Source organism: Oncorhynchus tshawytscha, linkage group LG01 (genome assembly GCF_018296145.1).
Source record: "Oncorhynchus tshawytscha isolate Ot180627B linkage group LG01, Otsh_v2.0, whole genome shotgun sequence".
NCBI lineage: Eukaryota > Metazoa > Chordata > Actinopteri > Salmoniformes > Salmonidae > Oncorhynchus > Oncorhynchus tshawytscha.
The window spans coordinates 19,696,967-19,721,468 of NC_056429.1; the positions used below are offsets into that span (position 1 = coordinate 19,696,967).

General features: G+C 44.0%; 1 protein-coding gene across 2 annotated transcripts in view; it reads right to left on the minus strand.

Moving 5' to 3' along the window:
* The window catches only part of LOC112236020 (transducin-like enhancer protein 4), an 86,049-nt gene extending 77,360 nt beyond the window's left edge, over positions 1–8,689 (minus strand). For both annotated transcript variants that reach the window (XM_042306406.1, XM_042306363.1), the window contains exon 1: positions 7,911–8,689. In XM_042306406.1, the coding sequence (XP_042162340.1) occupies positions 7,911–7,934 (24 nt within the window). In that variant the 5' untranslated portion in view covers positions 7,935–8,689. The remainder of the gene's footprint in view (positions 1–7,910) is intronic.
* Positions 8,690–24,502: the final 15,813 nt, after the last annotated feature.

The window sequence follows — 24,502 nt, forward strand, 5'->3', positions numbered from 1 at the left end:
CTTCTGTCCTCCTCTCTCCTCTCCGTCTGATGTCTCCATATCTTCTGTCCCCCTCTCTCCTCTCAGTCTGGTGTCTCCATCTCTTCTGTCCTCCTCTCTCCTCTCGGTCTGATGTCTCCATCTCTTCTGTCCTCCTCTCTCCTCTCGGTCTGGTGTCTCCATATCTTCTGTCCCCCTCTCTCCTCTCGGTCTGGTGTCTCCATCTCTTCTGTCCCCCTCTCTCCTCTCGGTGTGGTGTCTCCATGTCTTCTGTCCTCCTCTCTCCTCTCAGTCTGATGTCTCCATCTCTTCTGTCCCCCTCTCTCCTCTCAGTCTGGTGTCTCCATCTCTTCTGTCCTCCTCTCTCCTCTCGGTCTGATGTCTCCATCTCTTCTGTCCTCCTCTCTCCTCTCGGTCTGGTGTCTCCATATCTTTTGTCCCCCTCTCTCCTCTCGGTCTGGTGTCTCCATCTCTTCTGTCCCCCTCTCTCCTCTCGGTGTGGTGTCTCCATGTCTTCTGTCCTCCTCTCTCCTCTCAGTCTGGTGTCTCCATCTCTTCTGTCCTCCTCTCTCCTCTGAGTCTGGTGTCTCCATCTCTTCTGTTCTCCTCTCTCCTCTCGGTCTGATGTCTCCATCTCTTCTGTCCCCCTCTCTCCTCTCGGACATTGTGGTGTGAAGCAAAAGCCACTGCTATACAATACTGGATTAGAAATGGAGGGATTGGCAGTGAAAAGAGGGCTTGGAGTGGATCCAAAATTTGGTCAGATCAGCTCTTTTCATAAAAAACAACAAAGGCTTTGACTGAGGGGAGAATGAGCTTTAGGATTGGAGAGCACAGTTAATTTGGATTGATGTGTTCATACTTGACTTCATAAGAACCAGCTTGTTATCAGAAATGTAAACAGGTAACAGTATGGATAAAGATGATGGTTACATCTGCCAGAAAATATCCATGACATACCTGTATTTCATTAAAATCCTGAGGTGCGAACAGAACAACAAGCTCCACAATACATATGTATCCAGAGGAAAACAACCTAAAAGCAAGAGAGAGCTAACGCACGCACACCACCACTCACCCTAACCTAATTAAGGGAACATATGTGATTTGTGCAGCCAGATATTTGGCGTTGGTTTGTTTACTTGGCTGTAAAAACAAAGTGTTACCCTGAGAGATGCAGAGAAGTGAGACCAGACCCAGTACACACAGCCCCAAGCTAGAGTATTAATATGGGCCTAATGGTCAGGAGGTGGAACACAGAGGCCAGACTTAAGGCTAGATTTACTAGGCAGATGAGAGATTACTAATACTTAAAAAGCACAGTTTGTGAAAATCTACTCTCTGCCGATTCTGAATAGTCACGGGGAGTATGAACTGTTCTGCTGCCACTCCAGCTCTGCCAGAGAACAGAATGTAGAGTTGCACACACACACACACACACACACACACACACACACACACACACACACACACACACACACACACACACACACACACACACACACACACACACACACACACACACACACACACACACACACACACACAGCTGTAACATTGGCACCCTGGCGAGCAGTTGGTAGCAGGCTCTCTGCCGTATACACACACCGGACCCGTGTCCCTGTCTGCCTGCGGTAAGTCCCCTCCTGTGTGAGTCTACTTCCATGAGATCAGGATCAGTCCAGGGCCAGATCAACTCTCTCCAGACAACTATCACAACAGTCTCTGGAGGGGGGGGCGTCCCTACAGGTAAAGACAGAGTGGTCTAGTCAGTGGATGCACTGACAATCAGCTAGTGTAGACTTCAGCTTTAACACAAAGATTACCAGATGACCTACCATACCACTAACTTTAAACTCATTAGGGGGGTAGCAGTGGTCGTGTGCTACCTACTCTGTCTATGTAGATAAGGACGGTGTCCATCCCACCATCTGTCCACTCTCAGGTCTGCCTCCCATGGCTCTTGCTGCGGCGGTTGGAAATGTGTGTTTGGTAACTGTGGAAACTCTGGGCGTGACATTCACAGCCTGGTTTTATTGTTCTTGGCCTGGGTGGGTGGAGATTCACAGTAGGGTGGGCGATATTACGATAGTATCGTCTATTGAGGATGATTGACAGCCATCGCCAATGGTGACGACATTGTGATGTGACAGACGATACATTTCAATTTGACTAGCCTCACGCAGTGCATGGGTGACAGTCATTAAATTGTCTATATTCCTATAGACCAATTCAATTCATATATTATATTTACAGAGTGCAAGAGAAAAATGTAGACATATGTTCTAGTTTTTCCTCTCTCTCTCCAGTAGTGGATGATCATGATTCCATGGTCAAACAATGAATCTCTCAGAAAGTTTTAAAAGCTGCTACATATAGAATTCTCCCCCATGTGTAAGATATGTGAATTGCAAGAACACAAGGCTGCATTCAAAACAAATCTCCCCCGCATCCCATTTCACCATAACATGGTGGAGACTCACGCTTCAGTTAATACTTTCGGTTTCGCCCACCAGTTTTATTAAAACAGATGTAAAAACAATCTTTTTAGTTATTGAAAAGATATTTCACAGTGATTTAGATGGTACAATGATTCCCCACACTATTTAGTGCTTTTTTTCCTCACAGAAACTGAAATTTAACAAACTCTGTAGATTTTTAGCAACCAGGAAATGACAATGATTTCTACATTGGCCCCTTCACCGGTTTCCACTAGATAACACAGCTTCAGTGTTGCCAACTCCTCAGTCGGGAAAGTAGCTATTGGCTGTCCTAAAAGTGGCTAGAAGTCGCTAAATGACGTCATCGCCTAATTTGCTTACTTGGCCATGTACACGTAACTGTGATGGACTCTGTAGGAGAGAGGAATAAAGTCGCTGGAGAGACAAAAAGTGAGTAAAAAACACCCTAAATATGTTTAGAACTACAAATGAACTTTCTTCTGTCGATTCTTGTTTTTTTTTATGTCACAATTCCAACCCTCCTCCTTTATCCGGGCTTGGGACCGGCAAAAGAGAAACTTGGGACCGACCCAAAAGAGACACTCTGGCGGAGTTACTTAGTTTTTTATTTGATTTATTATTATTTAGTTTTTAGTTTTTTAGTTTAGATTTTTACATTTACATCCCACCCTGAATGTAAGCCAGGGCGGGATCAGCCAGCGGCGGTTCCCCGCATGCGCGATTCATTTGCAGTCTGGACGTGGAGGGGTGAACATCTCCTGCTCTGACTGCAGCTGGGAGGGACTGCTGCGTGAGGACTGGGCCGCCTGTGAGTGCTTTGGCACAGGGTGGGGCCCACGGTCGCTAGATTTGTCGCTAGTCGCTTTTTTGAAAATGTGTCGCTAGAGGGGTCTGAATACTCGCTAAATATAGCGACTAGGTCGCTAAGTTGGCAACACTGCACAGCTTTCCTATTTTGACAGCAGAAGCCGGCAATAGGCGAATATCACAACACTGGCAGGTAAGTTATACTGTGAAACACTATCATTCCACTATTACTGCAGATATATTATGGACATTTTCTAAAATTACAATGCAAAAATACAAATCCTGTTTGTAGTACCTTTTACGTTGTTTTTGAACAACCTACAAATATGGTAGGCTTAATGTAATAATGAGAGAGATAGAACAAACAATAGCAAGATAGAAACATCTAATAAGAAATTTGAACAAATCTGACTGTTGAGGAAAGCATTATGACATAAAAATGCATTGATGCAAGACCGCAAATGTTTCTTTCTTAAATGCCAAAAGCCTAATCCTAATCATTTAAATAACATAAAAGCATTAAGACAAATTCAATTATGAAAGTATTTCACAAATATTCTGTGTTTAATGTCCTAAATTTGCATTTAAAATGGGAACAATTATGTAAGTCAGCGTCTATGCTATTTTCAATCAAAACTTTATTCTAAAATGACAAATAAGTGACATTGAGCAAACAATACCAACATGGAAAAATCAAAACATTAAATAAAATGACTTGTAACCTAGTTGGCCTGGCCCTATTTTCATATTACTCTAGCAATGTCAACCTACCTTCAAGGACTAGTAGCCTAATAAGAGAGGATTAGGCAAAAATGCAAATCAGTTTATAATTATCCAGTTCTGAGGACAGCAGAGTAGCTTGCTCTGTCTGCAGCCCATGATGATTTACAACCCATTGCACGATGCACAGCCAGCGAGGCTCTTTGACTGTGTCACTCGCTCTACCTGCACGCTTCGGCACACACAGACATGCCCACACACACACACACACACACACACACACACTTCTTTCGTGCCGCAGATCCACTAAATATATTTTGTCAATGTGGGGATTTATCTCATCCCTCTCATAGCATGCAAGCTCACGGTGGGATCTTTTAAAAACTTATTTCGGGGGGGGGGGACAATAGCGGGCTATACCATGGTATATCACAATGTTTCATGAGTACATAATCACGTGACAAAGATTGACATCACCCAACCCTAGTTCACAGAGCAGTCCCTCACTTCAGATAACACTAGCCACAAGAATCCAGTGGAACCAATTATGTTTCTGTTTGCCTTGTAAATCAGCCCTGGGTTTAACCCTTTAGGAGGACCACTGAACAGATAACAATGTCTCTGTTCTGCTCCAGGAGTCAACACAACACAGTGCTGTTGCCATGTCAATGTGGTTTATGTTTTCAGTTACTTGTCATTTCAAAAGGCCAGTGACATTGTGAGTGACAGGGGAGATAGAGGCCCTTCCTCCTCTTTATATTGTCTCGGATGGTGCATACAGGATTTATACAGATACCGCTAGTCAAGTCCAGTGAGTCTGACGTTTAAATGATCTGGACATTGATATGTTCATTTGATACAAAAGAAGACATTAATTCATAGGATATTAATATTATAACAAGATGAGGCTTGGGATACACACAAAACATGACTACCTTTGGAAAATGAGACGCAAAGAAACTAGTCTCTTGACAGTAATAGGTACAGGGGGCTGTTTCAAAGTCTACACAGTCACCCTCTTTTCCTCGTTCTCTCTCAAGCTCACACGCATGCACACGTTCCTTGCATCCTCACTCTGTGCTGTAGATCCCATTACACGGGCAGCAGCAGTATGTATTGATCGATCTGTTAAGGTTGGCTCAATCTGGGACTGAACTTTATCACAAACACTGTACAACTCTGAACAAAAGCTCTGAACTGTGACTGGACTATAGGCCTATTTCCAGTGTGATCTCCTACTCATTTCCATTTCTAATTCACTATGCCTTGGTTCTCTCTCAATCTTGCTTCCTTCTATTCCACTGATTTGCATTCTTTCTGTACATATAATTGATTTCACATGCCCCCTCTTCTGAAAATGTCACCTATAATTCTCTGTGATTGCAGGCTGAAAGCTAAGTGATCACTGACCCATTTGCACCAGATACAAAGACATGGACAACAAATCTGACTATAGAAACTAGACCTCGACCTCCCGAGTGGCCCAGCGGTTTAAGGCACTGCATTGCAGTGCTAAATGCATTACTACAGACCCGGTTCATTCTGGGCTGTGCCACAACCGGCCAAAGCCGGGAGTCCCATAGGACGGTGCACAATTGGCCCAGTGTCGTCCAGGTTAGGGGAGGATTTGGCCGGTGGGGCTTTACTTGACTCATTGCGATCTAGCGCCTCCTTGTGGCGCGCCGGGTTCCTGCAGGCTGACTCCGGTTTCCAGTTGACCAGTGTTTTACTCCAACACATTGGTGTGGCTGGCTTCCGCCTTAAACTGGCGGGTGTTAATAAGGAGAGCGGTTAGGCAGGTCATGTTTTGGTGGACACATGACTCCACCGTCGCCTCTCCCGAGCCCGTTGGGGAGTTGCAGCGATGAGACAAGATCGAAAATTGGGGAGAAAAGGTGGTAGTAAAAAAAACAAATAATAATAATAAATATATATATATATATAACTACACCTTGTTTCTCTCCATCCGACTCTCTCGCATGTATGGTCAAACCCATCCTTTCTTCCAGTTTCATTCTTCAGTTCCTAACACTGTAGTTTAGTAAATAATGAGAGGAGGGTGGTAGGGGGAGAGGGGACTGAAGGGAATACCTTCCACTGCCTTCTAACACACTATCCCTGGACACATAATCACAGATACAGCACAGAGTGCGCACACACACAAGTGTTTGTTTTACTATCCAAACAATTGATTCCCATTCAAAATCCGATTTTTCTTAACTTTAACCTCAACCCTAACCTTAACCCCAAACCTCACCCTAATTCTAACCCCTAAGCCTAAAATAGACCCTTTTCCGTGTGATGACTGGCGAAGTGTTCCCACAAGGACAGTAAAACCACACACACCCCCCTGTCTTTCCCCTGTCAGCTGCACCCAGGGGCTGTTGAGAGGTAGTTGAAAGGTAGTTGTGTGGGTGGCATAGCTGACTCTCACTTCACTTGTGTGTGTGTGTATGTGTGTGTGTTAGAGGGACTCTCTTCATACACCCTAACTGTTCCATGTCTCTGTCCTCTCAGTGTAGTCCCTGTCTATCTCTGTCCTCTCAGTGTAGTCCCTGTCTCAATCTCTTTCCTCTCAGTGTAGTTCCTGTCTATCTCTGTCCTCTCAGTGTAGTCCCTGTCTCTATCTCTTTCCTCTCAGTGTAGTTCCTGTCTATCTCTGTCCTCTCAGTGTAGTCCCTGTCTCTATCTCTTTCCTCTCAGTGTAGTTCCTGTCTATCTCTGTCCTCTCAGTGTAGTCCCTGTCTCAATCTCTTTCCTCTCAGTGTAGTTCCTGTCTATCTCTGTCCTCTCAGTGTAGTCCCTGTCTCTATCTCTTTCCTCTCAGTGTAGTTCCTGTCTATCTCTGTCCTCTCAGTGTAGTCCCTGTCTCTATCTCTTTCCTCTCAGTGTAGTTCCTGTCTATCTCTGTCCTCTCAGTGTAGTCCCTGTCTCTATCTCTTTCCTCTCAGTGTAGTTCATGTCTATCTCTGTCCTTTCAGTGTAGTCCCTGTCTCTATCTCTTTCCTCTCAGTGTAGTTCCTGTCTATCTCTGTCCTCTCAGTGTAGTCCCTGTCTCTATCTCTTTCCTCTCAGTGTAGTTCATGTCTATCTCTGTCCTCTCAGTGTAGTCCCTGTCTCTATCTCTTTCCTCTCAGTGTAGTTCCTGTCTATCTCTGTCCTCTCAGTGTAGTCCCTGTCTCAATCTCTTTCCTCTCAGTGTAGTTCCTGTCTATCTCTGTCCTCTCAGTGTAGTCCCTGTCTCTATCTCTTTCCTCTCAGTGTAGTTCCTGTCTATCTCTGTCCTCTCAGTGTAGTCCCTGTCTCTATCTCTTTCCTCTCAGTGTAGTTCCTGTCTATCTCTGTCCTCTCAGTGTAGTCCCTGTCTCTATCTCTTTCCTCTCAGTGTAGTTCATGTCTATCTCTGTCCTTTCAGTGTAGTCCCTGTCTCTATCTCTTTCCTCTCAGTGTAGTTCCTGTCTATCTCTGTCCTCTCAGTGTAGTCCCTGTCTCTATCTCTTTCCTCTCAGTGTAGTTCATGTCTATCTCTGTCCTCTCAGTGTAGTCCCTGTCTCTATCTCTTTCCTCTCAGTGTAGTTCCTGTCTATCTCTGTCCTCTCAGTGTAGTCCCTGTCTCTATCTCTTTCCTCTCAGTGTAGTTCCTGTCTATCTCTGTCCTCTCAGTGTAGTCCCTGTCTCTATCTCTTTCCTCTCAGTGTAGTTCCTGTCTATCTCTTTCTCTCAGTGTAGTTCCTGTCTATCTCTGTCCTCTCAGTGTAGTCCCTGTCTATCTCTGTCCTCTCAGTGTAGTTCCTGTCTATCTCTGTCCTCTCAGTGTAGTCCCTGTCTATCTCTGTCCTCTCAGTGTAGTTCCTGTCTATCTCTGTCCTCTCAGTGTAGTCCCTGTCTCAATCTCTGTCCCTGAGCAGTAGTCAGATAAAGAGAAAAAGAGGAGCGACTTACCGGATGCCTGCCCTGAGGGTACATGGTCCCAGGAGAGATGTTCAGTCTGATTGATTATCAGGTCAGAGCCTGTCCCCTGACCCTCCACTCCTCTGCCCCCCACCAGGAACACAGACCAGTCCAGATCTTTCTGCCTGCTTTGGTCTGGTCTCAGGCAAGGTTGGAGAGAGCAGTCCTCCCTCCTGCCCAGTCCTGCTCTCTTCTCTTCTTTCCGTTCAGCTCTGCTCTGTCTGTCCCTGTCCGACACGGAGCCTATCGACACAGCTGGGAGAGCTCTGTCAGTGCATCCGTTAAACAGCTCTCACGGTAAAACAAATCCCCACACTAACACTTTGGCTCCTTTTCCTTCTTCCCGTTTCCTCGGTGTAACCAAAGTCTCACTCTCGTTTCTCTTTTCCTCTCTCCGCCTCTCTCGCTCTGTAATCAGTTGGAGTCCACAGGCACTGACATGGCAGTGAAGCTTGAGCGTTACACCCAAGTACACCCCCTTTCCTGTCCCTTCACCAACCCCTCCAACAAGATACAAACACTACACTCCTCCATTCAAATTCACCTACAATCTACAGTACCTCCAGCCCCTCTTCTTCTCATAGGAGAGAACAGAACCTTAAACTGAAGGGTTGAGTTGTCTGTTGGAATACAAAATGTAAAAAAGAGGGAGAAAAACTATGACAGAGAGCGAGCTTTGCTTTTAATCTAAATAATACTTTTTTTAAAACAGGAAAGCAGGAAAGAACAGCAGGTCACTAGGAGATCCAGTAGGATTTTCAGCAGGGAGCCCTGGACTGTAATATATTGTGCCTGTTGGCTTCAACATAAACAAGACAGCCTGCTAAAGCTCCCCTTAAGGTGGAGCGGCTGAGATAGAGACACACCGACACGGAGATAGATAGAGATCCCCTTTCAATTGTAGTCAGATGGACAAAGCAATCAGCCATGCACAAAGAGACAGGCGCAAACAGAAAGACACATCTTTACACACTATCGTTATAGATACGAGTGCACACACACTCGTAAATGAACCACTCACACAAACACAAAAACACACACAAACGCATAATTAGTCATTCTGAAGAGATGAAAGGTATGTCAGTATTCTAGTTCATACACGCACACACACTGACGACACACACACTGACGACACAGAGAGAGAGAGATTTCACAGATACCCCTGTATTTATTTGAATGTCAAGAAGAAAATAGTCCTTTCAGTACATAAATGTATCCTCAGAAAAGAACTGGGTCTACAAAACATAAGCTATGTTAAACATGCAATGTTGAAAAAGGTCTCAAGACATACTAATAATGTAGCGGTAATTTCTGCCCAGATTGTTATTTAAAGCCATAAGTCTGTACTCCCACTGTTTGCCTATAGGCTTGATGAGTTTACAGAGGGCGGCTTCACTGTTGAACTTGATCAACCAGGAATTAATCCCTTATGATTGAACATCCCCCTCTCATCGCTTCCAAGACTCTTACCAGGAAAGAACACACAGACAGACACGCACTCTTACAGCATCTTGAAAAAGAGGTAACCTAGTAACAAGTAAAGCTCTTTCCATTTTTACAGAACAAAAGTTTACAGTAACTAAGGCATTTGGTCCAATAAAGCTCACAATAACAGGTTATTACACACACCTGGACCTAACTGTGCTGCACATCAGTCCTTCTCTCTTACAGTCAGTAACCTGAGTTATTCATATCCCTAACTAACCCTCACTCCCCTCTCTCATTCTTTATCCATCCATCTCTTCATCTCACACATTTCATCATCCACAACTCATTTGCCCCCCCCTTCCTCTAGATATTTCTCTCCCTCCCTCCCTCCTCTCCCTGAGGTAAGGCAGGTAGGGGATTGCACTAATCATAGTTATCTAATTGCAGGGATTAGGCAGGTAATTATTCACATGACTCTGAGTCTGTTTCCCTGGGAGAGCTGATCGGGAACACAGGGTTCAGGGCTGATAGGCTGATGGGCTGTCTAGTCTACACATGGCTGGCTGGGTGGTGCTGGATAAACAGGGCTGGGTGCTGGCTAAATATGGATGACTGTGTTCATGTCTACACAGGCACCTTGAGATGTACCTGAGAACACCTAAGTATAGTGGTCACTCAGTATGGTGGTCAGCTACTGTAGGTGGTACCAGTGTTTTTGACCATTGTTTGTGATTCTCCATAGTCAAGTCGATATGGCCCTTATCCGACTTCAATTTAATTTATTTTTTTGTTTTACCTTTATTTAACTAGGCAAGTCAGTTAATAACAAATTCTTATTTACAATGACAGCCTACTAAAAGGGAAAAGGCCTACTGCGGGGATGGGTGCTGGGATTAAAAATAGATTTGATAAAAATATAGGACAAAACACACACCATGTCAAGAGAGAAAACACAACACTACATAATGAGAGACCCAAGATGACAACACAGCATGGTAGCAACACAACATGACAACAACACGGTAGCAGCACAAAACAGGGTACAAACATTATTGGGCACAGACAACAGCACAAAGGGAAAGAAGGTAGAGACAACAATACATCACGCAAAGCAGCTACAACTGTCAGTAAGAGTGTCCATGATTGAGTCTTTGAATGAAGAGATTGAGATAAAACTGTCCAGTTTGAGAATAACAATCAATAACCCCTCCTCCATTGACCCCCCTACCCGCTCTTGCACTGTATAATCTACTTAAGCAAGTCACATTAGCATATTATATTCTTATTCATATCTTACCATACTGTATGAACTTAATTGGTGTCAGATGGTGATCTATAGACACAAAACAAATACATTAAAATCCTTACTGTATAAGTAGTCTACCTGAATACTAGTCTGAGTAGTCAGGCTGTAATACATAATTCATTGGCATATACAGCCTGAAACAAATACCTGCAAAATCGTCTAAATGTTCCTGACAGGCCAGAATGTTGAATAAAATGACATTTAAACTCACTCTACCGGTTGTCTGTGCGGTTTGTGAGACTGAATATCCACAGTAAGTATTGTTTAACCAACTTTTAGAGAGCTAGTAGAGGTATATGGTTCAGTTAGGCACCGAGGTAAGATTTGTTTTATACTGGATAATCTGTCGTAAATAGCTATTGAACCCAGCATGCAATGCCAATGAAAATGGTATATTCCGAATGGGGGGGTGGAGAACAATCAACACTTTCTTCAGATTTCAATCTATCCAACATAAAATCATTTTACCTCAGTGCCAAGCCATATTTTACCAGCTCTCTAAAAGGTTGGGTAAACAATTTGACTACCCATCTGTGGATATTTAGTAAAAAATTTCAAGCAGCTGAAAGACAAACCACACAGAATCGGTGAGTAACTTGAACTGTAATTGTATTAAACATTCTGGCTTGTAAGGAACATTTACACAATTTTGCGGGCATTGGTTTCAGGTTGTATATACCAATTATTGTGTATTACAGCCTAATTAATCAGACTACCTGCATGCAGGATTGGCCTATAAAAGCAATTGTTATAGTAATTTCATGGCATCTTCCTAATGACTAAATTCTGCATCAATCTCACCTCTCAGGAGGGCTCAGGAGGGCTCGAACATACCTGTGACCACAGTGTGCATAATGACATCATAACCTAGCTTTAGTCAACAGCACAGCAACATTATTATATTTCTATAGACGTGCACGCCGTGGGCGATACTGTATCAGATTGCAATCATATTTGCATTCGTTGATGACAGTTGAAAGTATAAGCCTAGACAAGTGAGTTATCCCTGCTTTTCTTTCAAAATTCACACGTAGTTTGTTATCTACAGTATGCGCCATGAAATAAGTTCACTCAATCAAAGACGAAAAAATAACCAGCCTAAACAGATATAAGATTAAAAGAGCAGCCCTAGGTGTAAAGATAACTGTGACGAGACAGACCAACATTATCGTCGAGGCATGACACCCTCTGGGATGATTCAATTTGAGGAAACGAGTACATACCGTAATACTTCAGGACCACCTTAAAAGCTTGCCACTGTCGAACTGTGTAATCGCTCTCTGATTGGTCAAGCGTGCTGCCTGCTTTAGCCAATAGGCACCACTTTGTCCCACGTTGGGTCTTGACATCGTTCGAAAAGTCTGACCAATCATGGCTTGGATGCCAAATGACTGGCTGTGGGCAGTGGAGAGGGAGTTTACATTTATTTTGTATTTAACCTTTATTTAAGTAGGCAAGTCAGTTAAGAAAATAATCGCATTTTACAATCACGGCCTACCCCGGCCAAACCCTCCCCTAACCCGGACGACGCTGTAACAATTGTGAGCCGCCCTATGGGACTCCCGATCACGACCTGGTTATGATACAGCCTGGGATCAAACCAGGTTCTGTAGTGACGCCTCTAGCACTGAGATGCAGTGCCGCTGCGACACTCGGGAGCCTGTGAGGATTGTGGGCATTAAAGTTCCAATTATTCTGCACAAACACACATACATGCCTTCGCCGACTCCCGCTGTCAGTCACGCTACATACATGCTCAGTAAATTCTGCCTTTAATTTCAATTATTCTATTCCTACTGCTGTATCCAAGCTGAGCGGGTCGTGTCCGCAGTCCGAATAAAAGATGAGAAATGTTTTGAAGGAGACTGAAAAAATGACCCTTATGTTCATTTCAAAGCTGGAATTATTCTGTTTACAGTATCTTCAGATGAGACCATTCCATGCCATGGACAGAATATGATGTGTGTGTGTATTTCTTATTCTGTCAAGATTTAAGACAGAGGAGTCTCTCTACTATAGTTTTTTGCATCTGCAACCTACAGATTAGTTGCAGAGACTAACGTTTGTTGATGCAGCACTCTGGAGTCTGTATTTCTATAACATGTTACTGTAAAGCAATGCAGAGGTCTCAGAACCCAGAGCTTTGAACTCACTCCAGCTGTCTGCTTTGAAAGCCTCCCCGTTTGAAACAGTGTTGTCACTCTGTCTCTGTCTATGACTGTGTTATCTGCTGCACACAAATGCATGCACTCACACACACACACAAACACATACACACCAACATGAACACACTAAGTAAGCATTGAACGCTCTGATAGATGAAGCCTATTCCATGAGTAAGTGCTTACCACCTTTGGCCCTGTACCTCATTGCCTATATCACCCTCAGAGCAGTGACTCACCTCTCTCTCTCTCCCTGATTCAGAGGGGTTGGGGTAAATGCGGAAGCCACATTTTGGTTGAATGCATTCAGTTGTACAACTGACTAGGTATCCCCTTTACTTTTCTCATTCTACCTCGCTCTCTCCATCTCTAGCACCCCATGTCTCTTTTATCGCTCACTTTCTGTGTGCCTGTCTCCCCATCTCTCTCTCACACACACACACACACACACACACACATTAAATTCAAGGGCTTTATTGGCATGGGAAACATATGTTAACATTGCCAAAGCAAGTGAAGTAGATAATAAACAATAGAAATTAACAGTAAACATTACACTCACAGAAGTTCAAAAAGAATACCTCTATACCTCCCCCACTTCCTCTTTTGCTCTCTCAACCCCCCTCCGTCTGCTCTTCACTTGTTGCCTCCTTCCCTCCTTCCCTCCCATATGTGTGAAAGTCAGTCTGTCAGGGCGTTTCACTATAATGATAGTTCTGTTTACAACTCCACCTCCCATGCTCCACACAGGTTCTCTCTGCTATGAACACAGCAGTTACTCCCTAGTTCACAGTAGCACACATTCAACTTTTGCAGGTTTCAACCTCATAGGACAAATACATTCAGTAAAATACAATGGCAGTTGAAAAAAAACATTCCCTTCAAATGTGAAACTCTGGACAAGCTGGATGTTGGTTAAGGGCTTGTCAGTAAGTATTTCACTGTAAGGTCTACCTGTTGTATTCGGCGCATGTGACAAATAACATTTGATTTGATGTTGACATTGGGTAAACAGAACGGTTCCAATGAAAATGATGTGAATAGCGTCCGTGTGTTTTACCAGTACTGTGGCCTAGCCCTCTCCTGACCTAGTAATGAAAACATTTGGCTATTTGGGTGTGTTCATGTGGACATTCCCTTTCCTGTCTGTGCGCTCAGGGCCATGTGTGAGACTTACTCAGTCACACTGCCATTTTGGTTTATCCCACTTATATCCTGTTTGATTTGGAGATGGGGGTGCACAGTTGAGCCTGTATGTACAAATGTGTGTGTGTGTTTTTTCCAAATCACAGGTGCAGGGAAATGCTTGCGTTTCTAGCTCCAACAGTGCTGCAATACAATTAAAATAAAAAACACAATACACACATAATCCAGAAAAATTATGAAATATCAGCACGAGCAATGTCAGAGACCAGAATATAAATATATGTACATAGAATGTATATAAATATATACATATAATGATGTATTTTATATGTACACATTATTAAAGTGACCAGTTTTCAATGACTAGAATACAGCGTATACATATAAATGGTTAGGGTCAGTATATACAGTGGGGAGAACAAGTATTTGATAACCTGCAAATTGGCAGTGTTTCCTACTTACAAAGCATGTAGAGGTCTGTAATTTTTATCATAGGTACACTTCAACTGTGAGAGACAGAATCTACAAAAATCCAGGAAATCACATTGTGTGATTTTTAACTAATTAATTTGCATTTTATTGCATGACATAAGTATTTGATCACCTACCAACCAGTAAGATTTCTGGCTCTCACAGACCTGTTAGTTTTTCTTCAAGAATCCCTCCTGTTCTACACTCATTACCTGTATTAACTGCACCTGTTTGAACTCGTTACCTGTATAAAAGACACCTGTCCCCACTCAATCAAACAGACTCCAACCTCTCCACAATGGCCAAGACCAGAGAGCTGTGTAAAGACATCAGGGTTCAATTTTAGACCTGCACAAGTCTGGGATGGGCTACAGGACAATAGGCAAGCAGCTTGGTGAGAAGGTACCAACTGTTGGCTCAATTATTAGAAAATGGAAGAAGTTCAAGATGACGGTCAATCACCCTCGGTCTGGGGCTCCATGCAAGATCTCACCTCGTGGGGCATCAATGATCATGAGGAGAGGGATCAGCCCAGAACTACACGGCAGGACCTGGTCAATGACCTGAAGAGAGCTGGGACCACAGTCTCAAAGAAAACCATTAGTAACACACTACGCCGTCCTGGATTCAAATCCTGCAGCGCACGCAAGGTCCCCTTGCTCAAGCCAGCGCATGTCCAGGCCCGTCTGAAGTTTGCCAATGACCATCTGGATGATCCAGAGGAGGAATGGGAGAAGGTCATGTGGTCCGATGAGACAAAAATAGAGCTTTTTGGTCTAAACTCCACTCGCCGTATTTGGAGAAAGAAGAACCAACCCAGCCGTGAAGCATGGAGGTGGAAAGATCATTCTTTGGGGATGCTTTTCTGCAAAGGGGACAGGACGACTGCACCGTATTGAGGGGAGAATGGATGGGGCCCATGTATTGCGAGATCTTGGCCAACAACCTCCTTCCCTCAGTAAGAGCATTGAAGATGGGTCGTGGCTGGGTCTTCCAGTATGACAACGACCCGAAACACACAGCCAGGGCAACTAAGGAGTGGCTCCATAAGAAGCATCTCAAGGTCCTGGAGTGGCCTAACCAGTCTCCAGACCTGAACCCAATAGAAAATCTTTGGAGGGAGCTGAAAGTCCGTATTGCCCAGCGACAGCCCCGAAACCTGAAGGATCTGGAGAAGTTCTGTATGGAGGAGTGGGCCAAAATCCCTGCTGCAGTGTGTGCAAACCTGGTCAAGAACTACAGGAAACATATGATCTCTGTAATTGCAAACAAAGGTTTCTGTACCAAATATTAAGTTCTGCTTTTCAGATGTATCAAATACTTATGTCATGCAATAAAATGCAAATTAATTACAAAACCCCTTAAAATGTGTGGATTCGGGTTATTTCAGCCACACCCGTTGCTGACAGATTCATAAAATCGAGCACACAGCCATGCAATCTCCCTAGACAACCACTGGCTTTAGAATGGCCTTACTGAAGAGCAGCTCAGTGACTTTCAACGTGGCACCATCATAGGATGCCACCTTTCCAACAAGTCAGTTCGTCAAATTTCTGCCCTGCTAGTGTAACAGATGTTAATCGTACTCTCCTTGCGTTGTGTTTAGTTCAAAGAAATCGCCCCAGCCAGTGGTCTCAGTTGAGCGTTATTTATTATCTGTGATTAAATAGGAAACAGCACGTTAGTTGTGTAGGGCTTAATAATGTTGATGGCTGTCGATGGTAAAATCTGTAGCATGAAAACAACTGTGTTAGCAGTGAGCTTATGTGACCATTACATCGGTGCATGCTAGCTAACACTCTTATATACAGCAATCATATACCAAAGCACATCCCAGAAAGCCCTTCAATCCCTAACAGGTACCATATGCCCACACATGTATAAATCAGGAATGTACAGCAAACTTGTACACATTGTAAAATATGAAAATATAATGCAGTATTCAGCACGTGACCTGCCCTCATGCATCACATTTTTATACTGGGGAGACTTGACATTCGCGATCTCCCCCTACAGTTGAAGTCGGAAGTTTACATACACTTAGGTTGGAGTCAATAAAACTCGTTTTTCAACCACTCCACAAATGTCTTGTTAACAAACTATAGTTTTGGCAAGTCGGTTAGGACATATACTTTGTGCAGGACACAAGTCATTTTTCCAACAATTGTTTACAGACAGATTATTTAACTTATAATTCACTGTATCACAATTCCAGTGGGTCAGAAGATTACATACACTAAGTTGACTGTGCCTTTAAACAGCTTGGAAAATTCCAGAAAATGATGGCTTCAGTCAATTGGAGGTGTACCTGTGGATGCATTTCAAGACCTACCTTCAAACTCAGTGCCTGTTTGCTTAACATCACGGGAAAATCAAAAGAAGTCAGCCAAGACTTCAGAAAAAGAATTGTAGACCTCCACAAGTTCCAAACGCCTGAAGGTACCGAGTTCATCTGTACAAACAATAGTACGCAAGTATAAACACCATGGGAACACGCAGCCGTCATTCCGCTCAGGAAGGAGACGCGTTGTCTCCTGGAGATGAACATACTTTGGTGCGAAAAGTGCAAATCAATCCCAGAACAACAGCAAAGGCCCTTGTGAAGATGCTGGAGGAAACAAGTACAAAAGTATCTATATCCACAGTAAAGCGAGTCCTATATCGACATAACCTGAAAGGCTGCTCAGCAAGGAAGAAGCCACTCCTCCAAAACCGCCATAAAAAATCCAGACTACGGTTTGCAACTGCACATGGGGCAAATATCATACTTTTTTCATCAGTCCTCTCCTCTGAACTGTTTGACCATAATGACCATCGTTATGTTTGGAGGAAAAAGGGGAGGCTTGCAAGCCAAAGAACACCATCCCAACCGTGAAGCATGGGGGTGATAGCATCATGTTGTGGGGTGCTTTGCTGCAGGAGGGACTGGTGCACTTCACAAAATAGATGGCATCATGAGATAGTAAAATTATGTGGATATATTGAGGCAACATCAGTCAGGAAGTTAAAGCTTGGTCTTCCAAAGTTGTGGCAAAATGGCTTAAGGACAACAAAGTCAAGGTAGGCCTCCCGGGTGGCACAGTGGTCTAAGGCACTGCATCGCAGTGCTAGCTGTGCCACCAGAGATTCTGGGTTCGAGCCCAGGCTTTGTCGCAGCAGGCCGCGACCGAGAGGCCCATGGGGCGGCGCACAATTGGCCCAGCATCATCTGGGTTAGGGAGGTTTTTGCCATATCCTTGTCCTTGTCTCATCGCGCATTAGCGACTCCTGTGGCGGGCCGGGCGCAGTGCATGCTGACCAGGTCGCCAGATGTACGGTGTTTCCTCCGACACATTGGTGCGGCTGGCTTCCGGGTTGGATGTGCATTGTATCAAGAAGCAGTGCGGCTTGGTTGGGTTGTGTTTCGGAGGACGCATGGCTCTCGACCTTCGCCTCTCCCAAGTCCGTATGGGAGTTGCAGCGATGTAACTACTACCAATTGGATAACACGAAATTGGGGAGAAAAAAGTGTTTAAAAAAAAAGTCAAAGTATTGGATTGGCTGTCAAAAAGCCCTGACTTCAATCCTATATAAAATGTGTGGGCAGAGCTGAAAAAGCGTGTGTGATTAAGGAGGCCTAGAAACCTGACTAACTGCTTGTGGAAGGCTACCTGAAACGTTTGACCCAAGTTAAAAATGTAAAGTCAATGCTACCAAATACTAATTGAGTGTATGCAAACGTCTGACCCACTGGGAATGTAATGAAAGAAATCAAATCTGAAATAAATCACTCCCTACTATTATTCTGACATTTCACATTCTTAAAATAAAGTGGTGATCCTAACTGACCTAAAGCAGGAATTTTTACTAGGATTAAATTTTAGGAATTGTGAAAAACTGAGTTTAAACGTATTTGGCTAAGGTGTATGTACTGTAAACTTCCAACTTCAACTGTATCTGCATGGGGGGGCAATAACAACACGCCTTATTGTCACCGGAATTGAACCAACCAATAAGAGTGCTTTAACTTCTTGGTGACAGGGGGGCAGTATTGAGTAGCTTGGATGAATAAGATGCCCAGAGTAAACTGCCTGCTACTCTGTCCCAGATGCTAATATATGCATATTATTAGTAGTATTGGATAGAAAACACTCTGAAGTTTCTAAAACTGTTTGAATGATGTCTGTGAGTATAACAGAACTCATATGGCAGGCGAAAACCTGAGAGAAATCCAATCAGGAAGTTCAAAATCTGAGGCTTGTAGTTTTTTAAAACTCAGCCCCTATTGTAGATACAGTGGGATATTGGTTATGTTGCACTTCCTAAGGCTTCCACTAGATGTCAACAGCCTTTAGAACATTGTTTCAGACTTCTACTGTGAAGTGGGACCGAATGAGAGAGGAATGCTCTTAGGCGCGGTCACGAGAGAGTTAGCTCTCGTTCCATTGCTTTTCTACAGATATAGGAATTCTCCAGTAGGAACATTATTGATTCTATACTTAGTTTGACAAGTTTCTACGGGCTGGAACTTTTTGACCGGTAGTGTACATGTGATATTTCAGTTGGTTTTTAATACATTTGAAAAAAATGCCTAAAAAACTATTTTGGCTTTGTCATTATGGGGTATTTTGTGTAGATTGATCAGGGGGAAGAAATTCAACAATTTTAGAAGGAGGCTGTAACATAACAAAATGTAGAAAGGGGTCTGAATACTTTCTGAATGCCGTGTATGTCTCATGTCTGAGCTGTTGAATTGCTACTCTACTTTGTTCCTGTACTGTCGTTTTGCCTCTAATCATCACAGTGGAAACAACATCCTCTATGCACTTTCTGATGAACCCTGTTACCGAGTCAGGGTTTACGAGTCAGGTATACTATTCTCAGAGGCGACCTGGAACATTTCCCAGTCTGCATGATCATAACAATCTTGAAGGATAGATTCTGATTGGTCAGACCAATGTTAAACAGTCCTTACCACGAGAGCTCCCTGTTTAAGTTTTTGCCTATCGATGGGGAAAAGCAGAATGGAGGCATGATCTGATTTTCTGAAGGGAGGGTGGGGTAGGGCCTTGTAGCCGTCCTGGAAAGGAGAGTAGCATTGATCGAGGGTCCGTGTGTAGTACAGGAGCTGTGTTGATAGACTTTTGGTCGTATTTTCCTCAGATGTTTTTTATTAAAGTTTACAATAAATGTGCCGTTTCCAGTTTGCACTTAGTCCAGTGTAGTTCCTCGAGAGCCACCGCATGTCGGCTTGGGGGGGGAATATAAATGGCAGTGACAATGACCAAAGTAAATTCTCTCGTGTGGTAATGCAATCGGCATTTGATAGTGAGGTATTTGAGATTGGAAGAAATGTATGAACGCCGCCTGAGTCTGACTAGGGCCCCGCTCCTTCTACTTCTTCTCTGGCATTGGCTTTGTGGTGCAGCACCCGGGATGAATAGAGCTTCCTCTGGAAGTTCAAACAACGGATCCAGGTCAGGGAAGTCAAATTTCTGCTTGAATTTCTGGTGAGTGACCGCTGATCTAACATCCAAAAGTTTTTGCCAGCTGTAGGTAATAATACAATAAATGTTCTGAGCAAATAATTTAAGAAATAACACAAAAAATACTGCAAAGTTGGCTAAGAGCTAGAAACAGGGTGACGGTGCCAGCTTGTGCGTGCGTGTGTGTGTGTGTGCGTGTGTGTGTGTGCGTGTGTGTTGAGGTGGTCATTGTGTTTTGATATGAATGTGGAGAATCTCCAGGAAACAAGACAAGGATCCAAACTTGGATCAGGCTCATTTCCATCTCACTACCGCCTCCCGCTCACACACATGGATTTGTGTTGGCAGCTACTCATATTTGTATGTGTGTGTGTGTGTCTCTCTCTCTCTGGGTTCTATAAGCATACATGCCTGGTGGCGTTTTGTGTGAGCCTGCATACAGTTTGTGAGGTTGTGGGTTTGCATGCATGATACTATTGACATATTGGTTATATGATGCTATCTTTGTTCAGTGCTCCATCTTTCCTCTATGTGTAGGACTGTGTAATATATTACACATACAGGTATAAAGGTAGCATGTAGCCTAGCGGTAGGAGCGTTGGGCCAGTAAATGAAAGGTCGCTGGTTCGAAATACCAGAGCCGGTCAAAAATCTGTCTATGTGCCCTTGAGCAAGGCACTTAAACCTAATTTGCTCCAGGGGCGGTGTACTACAATTGCTGACCCTGTAAAAACAACACATTTCACTGCACCTATCTGGTGTATGTAACAATAAAACACTATTTTGTACAATATGGTGTGTATGACGTATGTATAATGTTGTTGTATATACTGTATGTGTAGGCGTATATAAGAATATAAATATGTACAGTACCTCCACTGTATATCTCCTGTTTATCTGTGTGAGTCAGTGTCCCTATGAAGCCAGGCAGCACATCCTTGGTGCTGCCTGTGAGTGGAGTGCTGCAGTACTTTCCTTTGGGCTATGTACTGTACATACGTACTATGCGCACACACACGCACGCACAAGCTGGCACCGTCACGCTCTGATCACGCTGCTTGGCTAAAACCAATTGTGTGACTAATTGGGATTCAGGCAGGCTGCAGTGCAAAACAGCTTTTTCAATGCCTGGCTCTGTGGAAGGCTGGAGTGTATGGTAGTGTCGAGGGAGGACAATGGAAGTTATGCATAAGACAAAATACACACCACATCCAAAACACACACACGAACATCATGCATGCACAAACACACAGTGTGCATGTCACACAGTGACAAAACCCAATGGTCAAGTGCATATATTTGGAACAAATACATAACATCTACTATGACCATGTACAGTGCATCCCTGTTTCTAGATTTTGTTACGTTACAGCCTTATTCTAAAATTGATTGAATAAAAAATGTTCCTCATCAATCTACACACAATACCTTATAATGGCAAAGCGAAAAAAGGTTATAATTTTTGAAAATGCATAAAAAAATTCAAATGTACGTTATTTACAGTTGAAGTTGGAAGTTTACATACAGTTAGGTTGGACCATCTGCTAGCCTGCTAGCCACGGCCCGCTAGCTGTCTAGAGCATATTGGACTGTTAGCTGAAGAGATCCATCAGCCAATTTCTTGGGCCACTATACCTATTTTGCCAATTGGACTGGACCCCTTTACTACACTGAACCCTACTAATCCATCATGACTGGACAACTGACGTAACAGCACGAGGAGGCTCCGTACGAGGAGGCTATAACAGACTTCTTCCGTCAAAACGTTCCTCTAAGGCCCTTCTGCTAGCTTGCTTGCCCCGGCCCGCTAGCTGTCTGAATCGCCATGTCTCCAGCCAGCCTAACTAGTCACTGGGCTCCTATGATCACTCGGCTACGCATGCCTCGCCCTAATGTCAATATGCCTTGTTCTTTGCTGTTCTGGTTCGTGATTATTGTCTTATTTCACTATAAAGCCTCTAGCCCTGCTCAATATGCCTTAGCTAACCCTTTAGTTCCACGTCCCACACATGCGGTGACATCACCTGGTTTAATTGATGTTCTAGAGACAATATCTCTCTCATCATCACTCAGTGCCTAGGTTTACCTCCACTGTATTCACATCCTACCATACCTTTGTCTGTACATTATTCCTTGAATCTATTCTATCGCGCCCAGAAACCTACTCCTTTTACTCTCTGTTCTGAACGTACTAGACGACCAGTTCTTATAGCCTTTAGCCGTACCCTTATCCTACTCCTCCTCTGTTCCTCTGGTGATGTAGAGGTTAATCCAGGCCCTGCAGTGCCTAGCTCCACTCCCATTCCCCAGGCGCTCTCATTTGTTGACTTCTGTAACCGTAAAAGCCTTGGTTTCATGCATGTTAACATTAGAAGCCTCCTCCCTAACTTTGTTTTATTCACTGCTTTAGCACACGCTGCCAACCTGGATGTCCTAGCCATGTCTGAAGCCTGGTTTAGGAATACCACCAACGATTCTGACATTTCCATCCCTAACTATAACATTTTCCGACAAGATAGAACTGCCAAAGGGGGCGGAGTTGCAATCTAATGCAGAGATAGCCTGCAGAGTTTTGTCTTACTATCCAGGTATGTACCAAAACAATTTGAGCTTCTACTTTTAAAAATCCACCTTTCCAGAAACAAGTCTCTCACCGTTGCTGCTTGCCATAGACCACCCTCTGCCCCCACCTGTGCCCTGGACACCATATGTAAATTGATTGCCCCCCATCTATCTTCAGCGCTCGTGCTGCTAGGTGACCTAACCTGGAACATGCTTAACACCACAGCCATCCTACAACCTAAGCTTGATGCCCTCAATCTCACACAAATGATCAATGTACCTAACAGGTACAACCCAAAATCCGTAAACACGGGCACCCTCATAGATATCATCCTAACCAACTTGCTCTCCAAATACACCTCTGCTGTCTTCAACCATGATCACAACGATCACTGCCACATTGCCTGCATCCGTAATGGGCCTGCGGTCAAACTACCACCCCTGATCACTGTCAAACACTCCCTAAAACACTTCAGCGAGCAGGCCTTTCTAATAGACCTGGCCCGGGTATCCTGGAAGGATTTTGACCTCATCCCGTCAGTAGAGGATGCATGGTTATTCTTTAAAAGTGCTTTCCTCACCATCTTAAATAAGCATGCCCCATTTAAAAAATGTAGAACCTGGAACAGATATAGCCCTTGGTTCACTCCAGACCTGACTGCCCTTGACCAGCACAAAAACATCCTGTGGCGTACTGCATTAGCATTTAATAGCCCCTGTAATATGCAACTTTTTAGGGAAGTTAGGAACGAAAATACACAGGCAGTTAGGAAAGCAAAGGCTAGCTTTTTCAAACAGAATTTGCATCCTGTAGCACAAACTCAAAAACATTCTGGGACACTGTAAAGTCCATGGAGAATAAGAGCACCTCCTCCCAGCTGCCCACAGCACTGAGGCAAGGAAACACTGTCACCACCGATAAATCCACTATAATTGAGAATTTCAATAAGCATTTATCTACGGCTGGCCATACCTTCCACCTGGCTACCCCTACCCCGGTCAACATCCCTGCATTCCCCACAGCAACTCGCCCAAACCTCCCCATTTCTCCTTCACTCAAATCCAGATAGCTGATGTTCTGAAAGAGCGGCAAAATCTGGACCGCTACAAATCAGCCGAGCTAGACAATCTGGACCCTCTCCTTCTGAAGTTATCTGCCGAAATTGTTGCAACCCCTATTACTAGCCTGTTCAACCTCTCTTTCGCATCGGCTGAGATTCCCAAAGATTGGAAAGCTGCCGCAGTCATTCCCCTCTCCAAAGGTGGTGACATTCTAGACCCAAACTGCTGCAGACCTATAACTGTCCTACCCTGCCTTTCTAAGGTCTTCGAAAACCAAGTTAACAAACAGATCACGGACCATTTCGAATCCCACCGTACCTTCTCCGCTATGTAATCTGGTTTCAGAGCTGGTCATGGGTGCACCTCAGCCACGCTCAAGGTCCTAAACTATATCATAACCGCCATCGATAAGAGACAATACTGTGCAGCCGTATTCATCGACCTGGCCAAGGCTTTCGACTCTGTCAATTACCAAATTCTTATCGACAGACTCAACAACCTTGGTTTCTCAAATGATTGCCTCGCCTGGTTCACTAACTACTTCTCTGATAGAGTTCAGTATGTCAAATCGGAGGGCCTGTTGTCCAGACCTCTGGCAGTCTCTAAGGGGGTGCCACAGGGTTCAATTCTCAGGAGGACTATTCTCTGTATACATCAATGTTGTCGCTCTTGCTGCTGGTGATTCTCTGATCCACCTCTACGCAGACAACGCATCCTGTATTCTTCTGGCCCTTCTTTGGACACTGTGTTAGCAAACCCCCAGACAAGCTTCAATGCCATACAACTCTCCTTCAGTGGCCTCCAACTGCTCTTAAATGCAAGCAAAACTAAATGCTGGCTCTTCAACCGATCGCTGCCCACACCTGCCCTCCCTTCCAGCATCACTACTCTGGACAGTTCTGACTTAGAATATGTGGACAACTACAAATACCTAGGTGTCTGGTTAGACTGTAAACTCTCCTTCCAGACTCACAGTAAGCA